The following is a 16699-nucleotide window of genomic DNA, read 5'->3' as shown; positions in this document are numbered from 1 at the left end:
CTGTCGCAATGCCATTGCCTCACCAGGCACATCCTCCCGTACTGCAGCTCTTACCATCTGCAGCCACCCACAGCAACGGCTTACCCATGAAAAAACACAAAGTATTACTGAAAAGCCACTGAAGTTAACCCCAACTGATAAATGTTCATTGCTCACACTTACTTGTTTATAGAAAGGTAATTCAACTTACTGGATTCCACAATGGAAGACAAGTCACGTTATCTTCTTTTATCCATGCATATGTGCAGTTGACAGAGCTTAGTGAGCAGTAAGAACAGGGCCATGTCTGGAACTTAAATCTACTAAGTATTTCTGGTTTGTGTGGTACAAAATATGCACCAAGACGTTGCCAGTCTGCTTCTGGAGCACAAATTTAGATGAACCTGTTTTCACAATTAATATAAAGACAAAGTAAAAGGTGACATTTCAATATTTTATTCAAGTCGGGTTTGGGTTTTTTTATCCATTTTTAGTAGTGTCAAGTACAGCGTTTTGGGGTCTAGTTCCACACAAAATGGAAGACTCTCTAAAAAGGTACCCATTTAGTTGCTAAAAAAAAGTGGTAATAAAACAAAACTTCCCGTTTTAGATTCAGTGATGCAACCATGTGATTGCAGTTGCAAAGACTCTTCCCTGATTCTGTCTGTTTTTACAAGCTTTCCGGTCAGTGCATGGGGAAGGAACCACAACACAGGACAGGCAGTATTGGCTGAGTCACATCAAACCTCCTCTGAGACGCACTTGGACAAGGTGGACAACCTAAAGTGTTCTGGAGACAGCTGGAGGGGTGGGAGGGAGGGGTATAACCAAATGAGACAAACCATTCATGGAATACAGAGCTAAAAAAAAAAAAAAAAAAAAGAAAATAGTTTAAAATCCCTTTTTCAGACAAGTTTGCACATTCCCTCGTCAGCTGAAACCTCGAGTGTCGGAATGTTTTGCTCACGGAATTAACAGTACAATGGAGTGTAGGGTCTGCACCCAAATCCTCGGGTCTGAGACCACATCAACACGTCCCTTGTGCCATCAACACGTTAGCAGAGGTAATCAACGCCTTCCTCCTTCCTAGCACGTGGCAGTTGACAGATGTGATGAGCAGTTACATAAAGAAAAAAAGCCTGGCATTAGGATTTTTTTTTTTTTATGCTTTTGTCTCCACTTCTTTAACAACATCATTTTTAAAGCTTAGCTGTCTTTAACCAGGACTAGCAGGACTGATACGTAGCAGTACTCGCACCCCAGACAAAACATTGAAAGGTACACTATATTCTGAAGGTAGCTATGCTGTATTTTCAGATTAGCAATCGGGAAATCACTCCTTATGCTTCGAATTCCAGTCCTAGACCAAGTTTGTGACCACCCGCGTTGACGTTCTTGCCATCCAGCAAAGCTGACAATGTCAGTTTGATACCTGCAAAACAGAGAAAAGTTAGAGAAAAGTCCACTTAAAACTTGGAATAAGCTTTACATTGAGTGTCTGTGCCACTGCTTTAATTTACTGGGGAGCCAGGATAACGGGACTTGGCAGCTGGCCTTGTAAGGACTGGGCATTTTACAGCAACTTGCAGATAAGAAATCTTTCTGAGTTATGAAATTTATAATAAACCATGATGATGGATTCTGCTTTTTATCACTCCGGGTAATTAAAGCTCTGAGTCAATTCACTGCTGCAGGTCTACTGATTAATCTAATTTCAGAGTCTAGTATTATGAAAAATTGGGACCTTGATACATACCCACCTTCCTAAACCACTTTAAAATCTAGGTATGAAAAAGCCCAAGCCCTGTCTGCTGTAATATCTCATGTCAATCTGCTCAGTATTCTGGCAGCAGATTTATTAGCCTACATTAAAACCAATTTCACAGCAGTAAGATCGTCCTCTTCCTGGGCCAGGGGACCTTGAGAAAGTCACATTTTCAAGCCAAATAAACTCAGTAATAAGAAGCCTCTGAAAGTATTAAAAATGTGTTTACTTATCTGTGACACAACTAATTATGGATATATTTTGTATCAACATAAGAGAGTATCTGATTGGGCAGTGGACCATGGTCTCTAATAATTCTGCTTCCCACAGGCATCCAGAATTAACAGAGCAGTCCCTAGGAAGGTTCATCAGGGGCTTGCCAAGCACAACAGCAATCTTACAAAACCCATCGTATTTTGTCACCAAAAAAACTTCTGCTATTTCAAGATTAAAATATCATTTTATTGATTCAGATTTTTTTTCTGCCTAGACCTACCTGGCTTTAAAGTCTGAGTGTATCCTAACCCGATCAGACTGGAGTTGTTCACTTTAGCCTTCGAGGGGAAAAACAAAAAATACAGCATTATTTAGTAGTAAGTAATAAATTTAGAAAATAATTTAGTATCTTTCTTCAAAGTCCTTCACACTTGAAAATTAAGCTACAGCTTTTAAGCAGGTAAAGGATTTCAAGTTTTAAATCCCCAAAAATCTAGAGATAATTTTGCCATAACTTAAGCCCCCAGTCTCAAAGTATCTACAGTAGATAACAGTGTAGAAAACACTGGTTTTATTGACATAGCTTTTAATTTTTCCCAGACTGACAAGAAAACATTCTCAAAATAGTGCCCAGTAACACGATAAAACACTCTGTGTGTCTTTAAGGAAAATCCAATAGCTGTGCTCTGAGGCTGCCAAACCCAAGGCAAACAGACCCGTGTGCCAACTCCACAGCACAGAACTGCATCCCCACCGTGCCTTGCTGATGGAAAGGTTGCTTTCCATTTCCATCACCGGCACTGACTTCCAAATGCTTCTGAATGTGCATGCACAGGACTCACAGAAAAAGAGGCATCTGGGTCAATCTGATACTTGGCTGCTATTCCAAAGCGAGTGTTGCTATTTCCAGCTGTCCAGGCAAGATTCACGGCTGTTTCCAGTTTATCATTCACCTTCTGGTAAATGGAGCCGCCAAACTCCGTTCCGTCGTTCCTGGAAGGAATGATTGGTGTGGTTTTGAACAGCAATGCAAAACAATCATCTTTTATTTTTCCAGTAAGATCTCTATTTGCACAACATCCACCTCACTGAATGTCCCCACGACAGCTACGATAGAGACATTAGGCCAGATTGGTTATGAAGTTATTTTTAGATGCTTTAATTCAGTGAAGATTACTGTATTTGAGCAACTTTTGAAACTGAAAAAATAACCAGGACAAACTATCAAAAATTAAACCAATGATGACAGCTTCCAATTTTCCCTTCCCTGTAGATGGGAGTCTTTGTAGTAAAGAGATTTATTTTTCCCTGCACATGTCTGAAATAATTACTTTCCCTGTGAATGTCTCCCTCGTGTCCTGAGAGGGAGTCACAGAGCCTGAGTCATCCCCAAACTGCCGTGTCAGCACTTTGACCAGACACAGAGGAACTGGATCAGAAGTGAAGATGCCAATTTAGCGTCCGACTCTGCTGGCTCTTGCAAATCAATTCCATTTGCAACATTCCTGATGGTACATCTGTGCTACAGTCCCTGGACTAGAAATGGAAATGGAACTAATTTTGCTTTGCAGAGAGCACTGGCCCAGAGCTGAATGATTAGCAGCATAACTTCCAATTACTACTGCCACTGTGGTAAATAAAAGGCAAAACGTTAGAGCATGCAGAGCATAAAAACAAGAGTAAAAGGCTCTTTGTAAACCAGTGAGCATCTGAATTTCCATTCTCACTCGTTTTCTGAGGAGAGGATACAAACATATTGCAGAGAACGGGCTTTAAACCCCAGGAAGACCTCTGCAAATAAAACAATTATGATTATTTCTAACTGTGAAATAGTCTGGTTCCGAGTATTACAGTATACCAGACCTTTAGGGATTAAAAATGGGGTAGATTTAGAATCTTTTCCCTTTTGCCCCTTTGGCCTGACATTCCTTAGCTTGTATCAGTTGCCCAAACAGTCACGATACACCTATTCAAAAGTTCAAGCAATAGCAGCAGCCTTTTGTTAGAGCAATTCTTCCAGAAAAACACTACAATACTTACTTCAGATAAGACTGAAGCTCACATTAACTGCATGTGCTTGGCTCTCAAGAAAAGGAGGGATTAAAAAGGACTGAGGAGAGCTGGTTACACAGGCAGATTTTCTGCAAGGTTCCCACACAGCTCTGTCTTGACCTGCAACATTAGGGGGGGGCGGTCTGAGCTATGCTTAAAAAACGAGGAAAGTCATTTAAAACTAGAAATTATCCAGCCCTACCTCCTTTTAGTTATTATTATTAATAAACTCAAACCTCCTTTTAACACTGATAGTAATAATAGCACATTTGAGATGTAGATTTAAAAAAAAAAACACATTAGCCCCCTATGAAAATTAATATATTAAGGCACCCTTAAGGAAAGTAACTTGCTGAAGTCCCCATCTGGTCTGTGTAATGGCAGGAACAAAAAACAATGCTTCAAGACCCACCTCATTAAATTATCAGCTCTGCCACAGCATCCCTGTGAAACACTGACCTGTGCAGATATAACAACCGAGCAGGGGACTGAGGGGAGTCCCACACACAGCTCTTGCTGGGATTATATAAAAGCCCCGACACGTTTCAAAGCTGAAACACATCAAACACCTAACTAACCTATTATTAACAATAAATAGGATTTCTACTCGTATCACACATCTGTGGCTTTGTACAGTAACAGCAACCTGAGAAACAGACCCTCAGGAATCCAAGCAGCAGTCAGATCTGAGCCCCTGCTGGTGTTATAAAGTGATTTTCTGCTGTTGCTCTAATTAATTGTAATAATAATCACAGCATTTTATAGCAAAAGCCAATAATACAATGTTTTGAACTCCTACAGCATAACAGAGTCGAGAGTCGTTGTGCTTGAAGGAATAACTCCTGACTCCTGAGTGAAGGGGACCCCACGGCTCGTTCTGATGGAAGTTCTGTGCCCACATCCCATTTCTGTGCTCTGGCAACCCTTCAAACACGCTGTCTGGGCTGGGGGGGGTCGAGTGTTCTGAGAGGCAGCGGGAGCTTCCTCAGCCACAGCTCTGCAAACCAGCAGGAGACACAACACAAGGCCTTTGAAGAGGCAGCTCCAGGAAGGCAGAACAGTTGTTCAGCCCCCAGATGGAAACAGCCTGGAATAGCTCTGCTACATGCAAAATATCCAATTACCCAAGGGCACGGAAAGGGGGGGCTGGGGGAATGGATTAGGGATTGCCTAATCTTAAAAAACTGTCTTCCCCAAAGTCAAAATTGCTTTTTTAAGAGGAACAGGAGACAGAGAAATTAAGGTTTTCATGGAATTTGGTTCTGGTTTCCCACTGTTGATACATTCCAAAAGAACAAATGCCTCAGTAAATAGATTATTACCAAATAATACCAAAAAAACTTTTACACCATATTGCTTCCAGTACTAAAACAAACCCAGTCCATGTCTCTTCCAGTAACTCCCTTTCCCTTGCTCATCCTGTGATTAACCCTTTCAGCTACAGATCAAGCCACCATTTTTTTTGATGCTGACAGGTGCAAAAGGAAAGCATTGCTTTTATTTCAGCTTTCACAAAGAGTATTTTTATAACTACTTGTTTTATTATTCTGCTGACAGGTTCGAATAATCCTTATCTGTTAGACAGACAGATACTGGACTCTACAGTGCTCAGTGAGTCCCAGTTCCTTCCATCATGCACTCCCTCACCCACACAACTCAAAGAATAGTTAATGCAGCCAAAAAAATGCAGCTTGACATCCTTAAGGAAGTCTCAGATCCACCATCCCCTGGTTCTCCACTGCTGAACCTCCCTCCCCTCCCTTTCACCGTTCTGGGAAGCAGCAGAATCCCTCCAAATTCCTTTCTAGTGCCTGTCTGCCAGTACTTACACATTAGTGTGAAGCTGGAACTCATCAGTCTTATAGCCAACAGCAAAGTTGCTCTGGGTTACCCTGGACTTGGCTGTCTCAAAGGTCATTTGGTAGCCCGCCAGCCACCCCTCGTAGCCCAGCACGAGGGCCCCGCGTATCGAGGGCCCCGCGATATCGAAGTCCATGTCACAGCCGAGGTTGATGTGGTCCCTCTTGTACCCTGACTTTATTTTAGCACTCTTTTTCCTGCAGAGAAGAGAGAGGATCTCTTATTTTTGAACAGGTATGCTTGTAGGCAGCAATTCCATCAAATCACTCACTTTAACTCAGGGATACAGTTTCTGAGGACAGCATACACACCCCTGGAGAGCCACGGCAGGATCAGAACTAGAGTGCAGGAGTGCCAAAAGCCCTCATCTGCACCTTCTGTAAGAGTCAGTGGTACCTGTCCCACCAGTGTCAGCAGGGACAGAGGCAAGAACACGGAGCACTCCTAAAAATGACTTTCCCTGTTGGAAGACTCATCACAGTCAGTGAGCAACAAGGGAAGGGGAGAAGAGGTCTCATATTCAGACATGATGCATCCCTATCAACTAAACCAGGTCACATCAGGACTCAATCTCACTCCATTTACTCAAATTTTAGTCCTCTAAGGCAATTCTAACTCAGATACTGCAGTGTCTGTGAAGTGCCCAAAAAAGTTATAGAGCTGTAACATCAATGGTTGTTTTTTGTTTCCTATTTCTTTAAGAATCCTACAGCTAAGTAACTGTAAACAAACAAGATTATTCAGGTTAACAAAAATACCTCGTTAATCTAGAATTAGGAGTGGACTGGAAGCAGGTGACAATGCAGGACACTAAATCTAAAGGACAGGGTGAATTCCCCTGGGACTATAACCCCCCGTGGCCTGGAGTGCAGAGTGCAGCCCTGGGAAGCTGATGTGCAGAGTATTTCAACTCAGTGGCAGCACTGCCTGCACCAAGATAATCAGGGGAAAAAAAATAAACCAACATGTAGACCTACAGCTGCTGCTTAATCCCTCTGGCCCACATAAAACATGGCATCCAATCGCCGTGCCAGGAACACCCACCCACCACCACGGCCCAGCAAGAATTCCCGGGATAAATTCAGCTCGGGAGAGGAGCCCAGTGCTGTGCCACCCTGTTAGAGCTGTGGCCAACTGGCTCCCAGAGCTCGTTAAGCTCTGCATTACAGCTGACTTGGTCGGTGCTTTTACTCAGGCAGCAGCTCATCCCCTGACACGGCCACAGATACACGACGGGAGCACAAGGACAATCTTTTCTTCACTCCTGAATTCTGACTATAAATTTCAAGTTACTGTAGGCAAAAGTTTGCATTCTATAGCTGAGGATTAAAAGGGGATAATTAATTCTAAGATTTAAGAGATGTGCACCATTTCATTATTCACTGGCTGATTATGAGCTGTCTCAGTATGCCAGGACAGAGAAATTAAAAATGCCTTTTTGTCACTTGAGCTTACTCACTTCTTACCCAGTGTTAGGAGAGAAGGTGGAGTCAAAGGTCAGCTTCAGGCCCCGTGCAAGCTGAACAGAAAAGAAATTCACTGGTTGGATTTCTAATTAGAGATTGGCATAAGTGAATTTGCAAACTGTACTTTTGGAGCCAAAGCTTACCTGATCTTCCAGAGTGATCTCAGTGCCTAGTGTGTTGTCAGTGTTCCACTTTTCTGTGAACATCAATCCATATTCCACCCATTTGTATTTTGTTTCCAAACTACCACTAACTTTGCTTGTTTCTGAGTTTGCTGAACCTGAGCTTGTAAATTCCTAGAAGAAAAGAAAAAAGAAAGATCATAGATATAAAATATTTATTTGCCACTAATACACTCAGGTAAATACTTATACATGTAGAATATACTAGACATTATAATTTGTTAAATATTGGTTCGGATAAATACAAAGTAACTTGCAAAGTTATTTGTGAAAAAGGGTAAAGGGACAGAGTATGGGATGTATATTTGTTTTAAAAAGAAATATACAGTAAACACAACACCGTTTCAATGTTTGGGATTTCAGTCTGTTTCCAAACTCACCAGTCCATTTTCAGATCTCGTTTTCAAGTCAAGCTTTATTAACCCAAAACCTAGAAGGTGAGTAAAAAATATGAATCATATATATGTTGATTTGAAAAGCGTTTCTCATTTATTTCTTAAAACTCCCCTCCAAACCCCCTGTGAACTACTGAAGAGTTAACCCAAGGGTACAGTTATCAAACCATGTGTTTTTATGAAGCAGCTTGTACTCACTTCAGACAGCACTTGACTCACAATCCTACTGACCTCACCAATGTAAGTGGGACCAAATTGGGTAATAATGAATTTATTCATAGTGAGCAGCATTCTGTTCATAATCAAACAGCAATGATCCTACTCATCAATACAAGGGAACAGCCAAAATACAGCACACGATTTTCTCTCAAAACAGACAACAGCCCTATGGGGGACAGGAGGAATTTTGTCAAAAGAAAAGAGAGTTACCCTCCCTTTCTAGACAGCAAAGGCAGTGTGAGGCTGTGATATAAAACTCTGTGGATTCTAATGGAAATTATTGGAATACTTCTCAGGGAAAAATAATAAAAGCCTAACATTTCCTGGAATCAGGGAGACAGTAAAGGACCAAAGTCATTTTGGCTTTATTTACCGTATCCCTTGGTGAAAACATCTCTGGCAGCTTTGCCCAGATCAGCATAAACAGGTGGAACAGCCATTTTCTGGAAGGGAAAAGTGAAGAAATCAAAAAAAAAAAAAAAGGAAATTACAGTGTACAGAAACTTCCTCAATCCATTTAAGTAACAAGAAACTTTAGCCCATTTTAGCCACTTTTGTTTTGTATCCCCCACCCAACACTTCAGCACAGCCTGAGGAGCGCAGCCCTAGCAAACAGTGTGAGTTCAGCCTGCCAGCAGCAGCAGCATTTGCCACTGAGGGTGGGAAACAGGCTGCAGAACAAATATATATTGGAAGAAAAGGAGCTGTCTGTGCCTTCCCAAAGAGTTAACTGTTGTTCTCTTATCAGTGTAACTGCGTGAATGAACAACTTATGGGGTTTTTAAACCATTTCTTGGAAACCTTTCTCCAGTTTCTCCAGTTTCTCGTAATGGATCTGTGCATTCTGATGTAAAGCAGTAGGGCCCCAGCTCATTCACTCAGGGAATGTAACCAGGACAAGCATCTACCAGCAGGAGCATCTCTCTCCCCCTAATGCAGAACAGCAAATGGGCAACATTTATGTCAGCAGAATCAATAAATGGTCATTCTTCAGTTTTCTCTGACTTTGCTGTTGCTGTTAATGGGTTAAGATGTCTCCTTAGACACTGACCTTTAAGTGGTTTTCTGTGCATCATCTGAAGAAAAATGAGCTTGCTGTGAATAACTGAGCCTGAGGGGAGGCCACACTGTGAAGTCAGGCTGGGAGGGCAACCACAACCCCATTTCTGCAGCCAAGTGCAGAGTGGAGCTCCCTGCCAAGGCCCAGCCCAGGCATGGGGACACGGCAGGGGCAGCTTTCTCCTGTGTTTGGTTTGTTAGGGATGCCCACAGTGCCATGGAGATCCACTTTCCATCTTCAGCAGGCCCTGACACTCCTAATTCACCGGCCTCCTGCAGGTGAGATGAATGCATCCCATTTTCTCAGCCAGTGGGAAAACCATTGCATCATACACAGAGGAGGAAACAGGACCCTTAGAGAAACCAACCACCCAAATCTCCTTTTTTATCCAAGCACAGTAATTTCTACTCCCTTATTTAAGTACAGTCATTCCTTCAGGGGAAACAAAAGTCAAGCAATCCGAAATGGTGAACACCTTCCGTGTTCATAGACAGGATTTCCTAATTTTAAAAAGCAAAGGAGATAAATCATATTTAGGAGGCTAATCCTCTCGACACCAGCTGTTGCACTGAAGTTCCACTTTCCCAAACTTTTTGGCTATGCAAAAGCAATAAGCAGTTTACTACATATGCTTAAAAAACTGCCTGCCAGTTCTTACTCCAGATTATTCAGTGTTAGCAGAAAACCAGTCCTTTAAACCCCAAACAAAGCACAGAGAGGTGCTTTGACAGTCTCCCTGGCTGCAGACTGGGAGGCTGTTCTTGGGAACACATCACCCCAGGAAGATCAGAGAGGGACCTGGAGCAGCCACTCAGCGCCTCAAGCACTCCAGACAAGTTGTTGCCTGTTAAAGCAGGATATTGCTATTGCATAAAGGAGGAATCCCTGTCCTGGAGGGAACAAAACAGATCTGGTGGCTAAATAAAAGCAGTGTTCTCAGAAAATAAATAAAACTGGATACAAGGGCAAATACTGTGATGGAGCTTCAGCTGCATGGACTACTTGGGTGCATGGCATCTCTTTCCATTTATAGTTCAGTAGTAAGGTGCAGCCCCAAATACCTAAGCAGCTAAAGAGTTAAAGTAATTTTTTAAGAATGTAATTTTAAAAAAAAAATATTATTCCAAAGCAGTTTTAGCTGCTTATTTTGGACCTAAACTTTGTGAAAAAATGAAATTGGGGATCTAATGTTTATACACAAAGCTAGCTTTGAAAACAAAAGGGGGGAAAGTTAAAAAAAAACATAGGCACCAAAAAACCTGAAAAGACGTACTACCAGATTTCTCAGAGCAATTCCTCTGCTCCTCATTCAAGTCACTAGAAGCAGATCCAATGCCCTGCTTGGAGATCACAGCCCCAAGCCAGGCAGCACTCAGAGGGCTGGCAGCAGTCACTCAGGGCTGTTATGTGTGCAGGAAATGCTCCTGCCCTGCCAGAGCAGCCCAGCCCCGGGAGAACCCTCTGATGGCAGTGCCATTTAGCATCATCAAAAATTCAAAATGGTACAAATCCCCCCACTTGAAAAAATCAAATAAGCATTGCTCTGAAAGATAATGCACTGCTCTCTGGAACCTACCAGATCTGATTTCGTCAACAGCCCCTTGGAGTCGCTTCATAAAATCAAAATATTTTCCTGCTGGATTTTCTCGGGTATGTTTTATGAAGCCAAGCTTTGTTCCCTGATGCCTGTGTGTCCCCCCCTGGCTGTGGCCAGGCTGGCTGGGTGATGAGCTGTGGATGAGCTGTGCCAGGCTGCTCCCCTGCTGCACTCTGGGCCCAGAACAGTGGGAGACATGGAGAGCTCCACTTAGACAATTACTATAATTAGGGGACAATGCTGAAAGCCAAATCCCTGCCGCTCGTAAGGCAAACCCTGGAACACACACAGAGCAAGGTGTTTCAAACTGCTGAGTGTGGGGCACACTCCGAGCTGGGGACCTGCTGCTTAACCTTGCTGTTGTCAGCGAGAACAAAACAAAAATAACGACTCCCCTTTGCAGTGGCTAATCAGAAGCCTCTTGTTTAACAGATGGGAAACAAAACTGATCACATCCTGTGCGAGTGCAGGTTGTAAGACAAGCATGCTTAGCAGGGATTCAGACTCTTAAAGGATCAAGGAATGGCCGTGGCCGAGTGCCCTTGCTTTTCACCAGTGCGATCTCTGCACATTAACTCAGATTAGGTTTGCACTGAAATGAATTCATTGCTTTTATCCTTGTCCAACTGTGCAAATAGCTCAGCGTGACGAGGTACCTCGACTCCCCCACAGAGCAGACCAAGCACACCATCTATAAAGTGCTCTAAGTAGGAAAATATTTTGGTTTTCTTGAGTAAGAAACACCAAAGCACAAGCGATGACTGAAGAAAACCTGAAGTGAGGAGTCAGCTCCAAGTGCTGCTGCGAGCACACCTCCAGGAACGCCTGATTTATAGCAGCCCCAGGGAGAAAACCAGGAGCTCCCCTTGGAGCTGCAGGACCCAAGAGCCAGGCCCAGGGAAGATTTCATTACGGCAGGCCAAATGTGAATATCTTCCAGTGTCACAGATGGCAAAGTTTTCACTCTATGAGGCAGTTCTGGGCAATTAAATCAAATTCAGTCCAACAAGCAGCAAACCCCCAGGGTGCCCTTGGCAAACATAAGGACTGGCTGCAACCAAAGGAAAGCTCATCTCTGCTTGGTAACTCTTGTGCATGCCCAACTTAAAGTTTCCCTGCACAGGCTTATCAGCTTTGTGATATTTACATGGGGGAAGGAGCAATCTAAAAATTTAGGATAAGAATAAAATCCATTATAAGGATAAAATTCCCACAAGGACAATGGAAGTCTATCAGACTCAAGGCCAAGAAAATAAAAAGGTTGCATTTAACCCTACTGCAGCCACGTTTTTTCCCCAGTAAGTCTGAACTCATGTTCCATTTCTCGATGGCAACAGCAGTTCTGAGCAATCCATCTCCCTGTCTCCATGAGCATTATCCCTGGAAAGATGTGAACTGCAGAGAAGACACGTAACAGCTGCTGGGGACAGCTGGGAGGGACCAACAGCACTGGGTTAAAGACCAGGTATAGTCTGTCTGCATGGGGAAAAATGCTCATGAAGGTCTCTTACCTCAAGATTAAAAAAATAAAGAACATTAGTCATTTATGTCCTTCGTGAAAGGAAAAATTTGTCCTTGAAATGAAGCGACTTTTAAGCGCCTTTCTGGCCCTGCAGCCTGTGCAGCGTCACTCCCCAACCTGTTGTATCAACAGACCGTGAAGGACGGTGCTTTTTGCTCTCAGACAGAACAGGGCCCAGCTCTCCCCACGTCCCAGAGCAGGCTGGAGCCACCGGCTCCACACGGCCCCGGTGTCCCTGTCCCGCCACGCCACATCCCGCTCTGCCGGCAGAGCTCGGCGCGGGCTCCGCCGTTTGGGGTTTACGACCCACGTCCCAAATCCCTTCAAGCCATGCCCACAGTGTGCTCCAGAGCAGGTTCAGCAGCCTCACAGGGCAGAGATTTAAGCGCACGCTCACCCGTAAATGCATGCACAGTCATGCTGAGGTCAACCCTCAAGTTGGGCACATTCACGAGGCTTTTGAGGAGCACGTGGTTTGTAAATACTCGGCACTACGAGACTCGATATTTAACAACACTTTTTGCCCCAGCTTGCTACTGTGCCGACGTCACATAATCCGTGCACCATTATGACTCAAAAGTTAAGACCTGGGAGTCCACAATTTCTTTTGTGCCGGCGCTGTAAAGCCATGCAGCCTCCCTGTGACACTCCCAGGATCCCAGCCTTCCTGCTGCAGCTCTGCTTTGGAACTTCATGCATGAAGGAGCAGATTTAAAGCTTGGTTTATGCAGTATGTCTGCAGCCCAATAAACACGGGAGCATAAAGGAGATAAAACCCTTAAAAGCAAATGTAAATATTATTATTTAGGCTATACTAATTACGGAATTACAGAAAGAGACAGCCTGCTCTTAATTGTCTGGGTATAAATTAAGAATTGCAATGTTATATGGCAACCCCTTATTAAACTATCACATAAAAGTATCAATTAAATGAAACTGGGGGATGTTGCAGCCTGTTGTAGCTACTGTAGTTACTGAACTGCAAGGGAAGAACACAGGACCACATACCCTACGTGTTGAATTAATTCATGTTAACTGTCTCCATGAAATACCTGCAGAGGAGGAGAGGAGCAGTGCTGCTGTCCCAGCCCTGTCCCACCCCCTGCATTCAGGAAGGGACATGTCCCTCACTCCCGCCCCACTGCAGGAACACCCAGTGCCAGATCAATGGGGGTGACTAATTAAAATGGAATTTTGTCTTCCAGCACAATTTGACAGCTCACACAGAAGAGGAGCATCCACCACACCAGTGGATGGGTTTGTTCCCTGCCTGCAGCAGAGGCCAAACTCAGGAGGGCCTGAGCTGTGTGTCCTGCCTGCATCCCAACACTGTCAGGGCTGGGGACATCCTCCTGCTGCTACAGCAACCAACAGTGATGTCCCCCGCACCTTCACACCCCCAAACTCACCCCAAAATGTGGGCAGGAAGAAGAGGAGCAGGCTGTGGATCAGCATCAGCCTTTGATGGAGAGTGCTAGGGGAAAGGATTATTCCAGAATGTCATCTTAATAGTGCAAAAGCCCATTTTGGAAGGAATTTTGACAAAATTTCATAGGTGAAATGTCACGAGACAGGTGATTATTCAACCATCCAGTGCACCCAACAACACAAACTACAACACACACCTCTGACCCTCGCTAAACCATCTGAGAAACAAGCTGGGATCTGTTTCTGCTGGAATCGCTATAAATATTCCCCAGAGACACAACCCTGCCTTGGTCACCAAGATGAGTCAGCCCCGCTTCATTTTCAGAAAACTCTGTTACTTTTTATTATTATTATTATTATTTGCAAATACCCAAAGCCTGGAGGAGCCTTTCCCCCTCCAGCAGGAGTTGTTCCCAGCGAGGGCTGTGACGAGGCAGAATGGAGGCAGCGGCTGCTGCGGCCGCTCCGTGCTCCGTGCGGGAGGGGAGAACCCAGCCCTGGAGAGCTCCGCTCCGGGAACGAGCGGGATAAAACGGATGGAAATAAAAATCAGCGCGGGTGCTCGGCGTGGGGTGCGGGCTCCCGGGGCCCCGCAGGAGGAGGCGGGAGGGATGTCAGACGGTGCCGGCGACCTTTGCTCCGCGGGAGCGGGAGGAGCGGCAGCGCCGGGCAGGACCCGCACGCCGTGCCCGGAGCCCTCCCCGCTCCCCGCACGGCCCCGCCGCTGCCCCCGGGCCGCCATGCCCGGCCTTACGTAAGGAACCATCCCCGTCCCGCCGCGGCTCCCCCGCTCCGCTCCGGCCCCCGCACCGCAGCCGGGACGGGGCCTCACCGCACCGCGGGCAGCGCTCGGGACCCCCCGCCCCAGGCAGCCCTACCTGCCCCCGCCGCGGCCCCGCCGCGCTCCCGCTCCGCCTCGGCCTCCTCCGGCCCCGCTGCCCCTGCCCGGCGCCTCCCCGGGCTCTGCGGCGGCGGCTGCTGCGTGACGGCGGGCGGGACCCGCGGGGCGGGGCGGCAGCGCCGGGCGGGGCGGCAGCGACACCGGCACCGAGCCCTGCGGGGCACGGCCGGGACCCGCCGGGACACGGGGACAGCACCGCGCAGGGACACCGCACCCGCCGGGACACCGGGACACCGGGACACCGGGACATCGCACCCGCCGGGACACCGGGACACGGGGACACCGCACCCGCCGGGACACCGCACCCGCTGGGACACCGCACCCACCGGGACACCGGGACACCGGGACACCGCACCCGCCGGGACACGGGGACAATGCACCCGCTGGAACACCGCACCCACCGGGACACCGCACCCGCCGGGACACCGGGACACCGGGACACCGCACCCGCCGGGACACCGCGCAGCATCCCCGAGGCGCACCGATCCCAGCCCCTGGGTACCAGGATTCCCAGCCGTGCTGGAAACGAGACTAAATGACCTCTAGAGGTCCCTTCCAACCCAAATGATTCCCATTCCATGACCCCTTCCCCCCGCCCTCCCCATTTAGTTAGGGTTAGTTAAATTAGAATTAGCTAGAATTAGATCAAGTCCAACGCCCCATTTTGTTAAAATTCCCATTCCCCATATCCTTGCTGAGGGTCTGTGGGTCGCTTCCAGCTCACGGCATTTTGCGATTTTGTGATTTATGGTTCTCTCTCTGCGATGAATTTGTCAAGCTTGCAAACACAGGTGAGGGATTGCCATGCCATATTTAGTAAACAACTCTTATAATTCCATATCATCCTACTGGGTTCAAATGGACTGACAGAGGAATGCAACTTCCAGAGCAATTCTCATCTTTTCTCTCCAAGCTTACTACACTGCACCCCAAATCCCACCTAACTCTGCTCCCAGCAAAGCAAGAAGAAGGGTTCTGTTGATTTATTCCTCAAGGTACTGAGGCAAGAGTGGTGAGAGAGCAGGAAGGGAGAGTTTGAGAGGTCTGTCAGCAGGCAAGGCTGTGTATGATGGCTGGTCACGTCCAAAGGAGCTGTTGGAGGGACAGGGGGCAGGGAGGAAGCAAATTTCCCCAGTGGGGACTGTCTGCAGGGCATGATGTTCCCATGGATTAGAGAGTTGACATCTTTCTTAACTCCCTCTCAGACACATGAATCAGCCCTCACAGCTCCCAGGGAACTGGGGCTGGGTCCAGAACAGAACTCCCCTGGTGTCAAAAGGCCAGGCGGGGAGCGCTCTGCTATCAGAGAGGAACAGAGCTGAAGCCAGGCTGCTTTCAGGATGAGATACAAACCCAGAACTGCACTGTTGGAGGCCCCTGGGGAGCTCAGAGCATCACCCACAAGATAAACAGCAGAATCATCCCAGCCAGGAAACTGCTTCTGGTCTGGATAGTCACCCTTCTGCCCCCACCACCCAGGGGAGATTTGTCTCGGATAAAGAACCATTGCTAAGAGTTCACATCCCACTCACAGGAGCTCTTACTCAATTTTTTTGTTTGTTTTTCAACAATTAATTCTTTCCCACTCTTTCTCTCTCGCACAGTGAAAATGGGTGGCAAGAGAAAGCAGTTTCCCTGCTTGTGCTCTTGCCTGGCTTGTGCCTTTGCTTTCCCAACAGCATCTCTCCGAAGGGCACTGCTCCCACAGCCATCCCAGGTCTGTACCCCAAGCAGATGACTGGTACTTGCCCCAGCACAGCCCAGGTGCAAGGTCAGAGTCATCCTGCTCACACACACTGAGCACACCCAGCACTCGTGAACTTTGGTCAGGGTTCAAACTTAACAAACCCTGCAAGGGACTTAACGCAGAACTGAAACGTGTAAATGAAGTGGCTCCTGGAATTCAGGGAGATCTCAGGAATTTCTTGGCATTATGGCAGGTTAGTAGAGGGGAAAGGGTTGTGTGTAGCCACACATCAACTTTGGAAATGCAGATGTGGCAGCAAAGGCTGAAGGAATTGTGCCTGATACCAAATCCACATTACAATAAAGTGCAC

At 46.3% G+C, this 16699-nt stretch overlaps 1 protein-coding gene across 1 annotated transcript; it reads right to left on the bottom strand.

Annotated features, from left to right (window-relative positions):
• Positions 1 to 419: 419 nt before the first annotated feature.
• On the bottom strand, positions 420 to 14731 carry VDAC1 (voltage dependent anion channel 1). The gene is made up of 9 exons (XM_050312020.1): positions 14620 to 14731; positions 8508 to 8577; positions 7901 to 7950; positions 7482 to 7634; positions 7339 to 7391; positions 5842 to 6069; positions 2803 to 2953; positions 2241 to 2298; positions 420 to 1411 (listed from the first exon to the last, which is right to left on the bottom strand). Exons 2-9 carry the CDS (start codon positions 8572 to 8574, stop codon positions 1320 to 1322), a joined length of 852 nt encoding a protein of 283 aa, XP_050167977.1. The 5' UTR covers positions 8575 to 8577; positions 14620 to 14731; the 3' UTR covers positions 420 to 1319.
• Between the last annotated feature and the right edge of the window lie 1968 nt (positions 14732 to 16699).

Source organism: Myiozetetes cayanensis, unplaced genomic scaffold (genome assembly GCF_022539395.1).
Source record: "Myiozetetes cayanensis isolate MyiCay16 unplaced genomic scaffold, myiCay2020 scf17, whole genome shotgun sequence".
NCBI classification, from domain to species: Eukaryota; Metazoa; Chordata; class Aves; order Passeriformes; family Tyrannidae; genus Myiozetetes; species Myiozetetes cayanensis.
The sequence above is the reverse complement of the archived record's forward strand: the minus strand, read 5'-3'. Positions and strand labels throughout refer to the sequence as shown.

Bases quoted from the DNA above. Each gene is read 5' to 3' on its own strand.
- VDAC1 (XM_050312020.1), bottom strand. From the start codon at position 8,574: ATGGCTGTTCCACCTGTTTATGCTGATCTGGGCAAAGCTGCCAGAGAT. The intron at 7,635-7,900 runs GTGAGTTTGGAA...CTTTTCTTCTAG, and splicing joins CGAGATCTGAAAATGGACTG to GAATTTACAAGCTCAGGTTC. The intron at 2,954-5,841 runs GTAAGTACTGGC...CATTCCTTCCAG, and splicing joins TTCCAGCTTCACACTAATGT to GAACGACGGAACGGAGTTTG.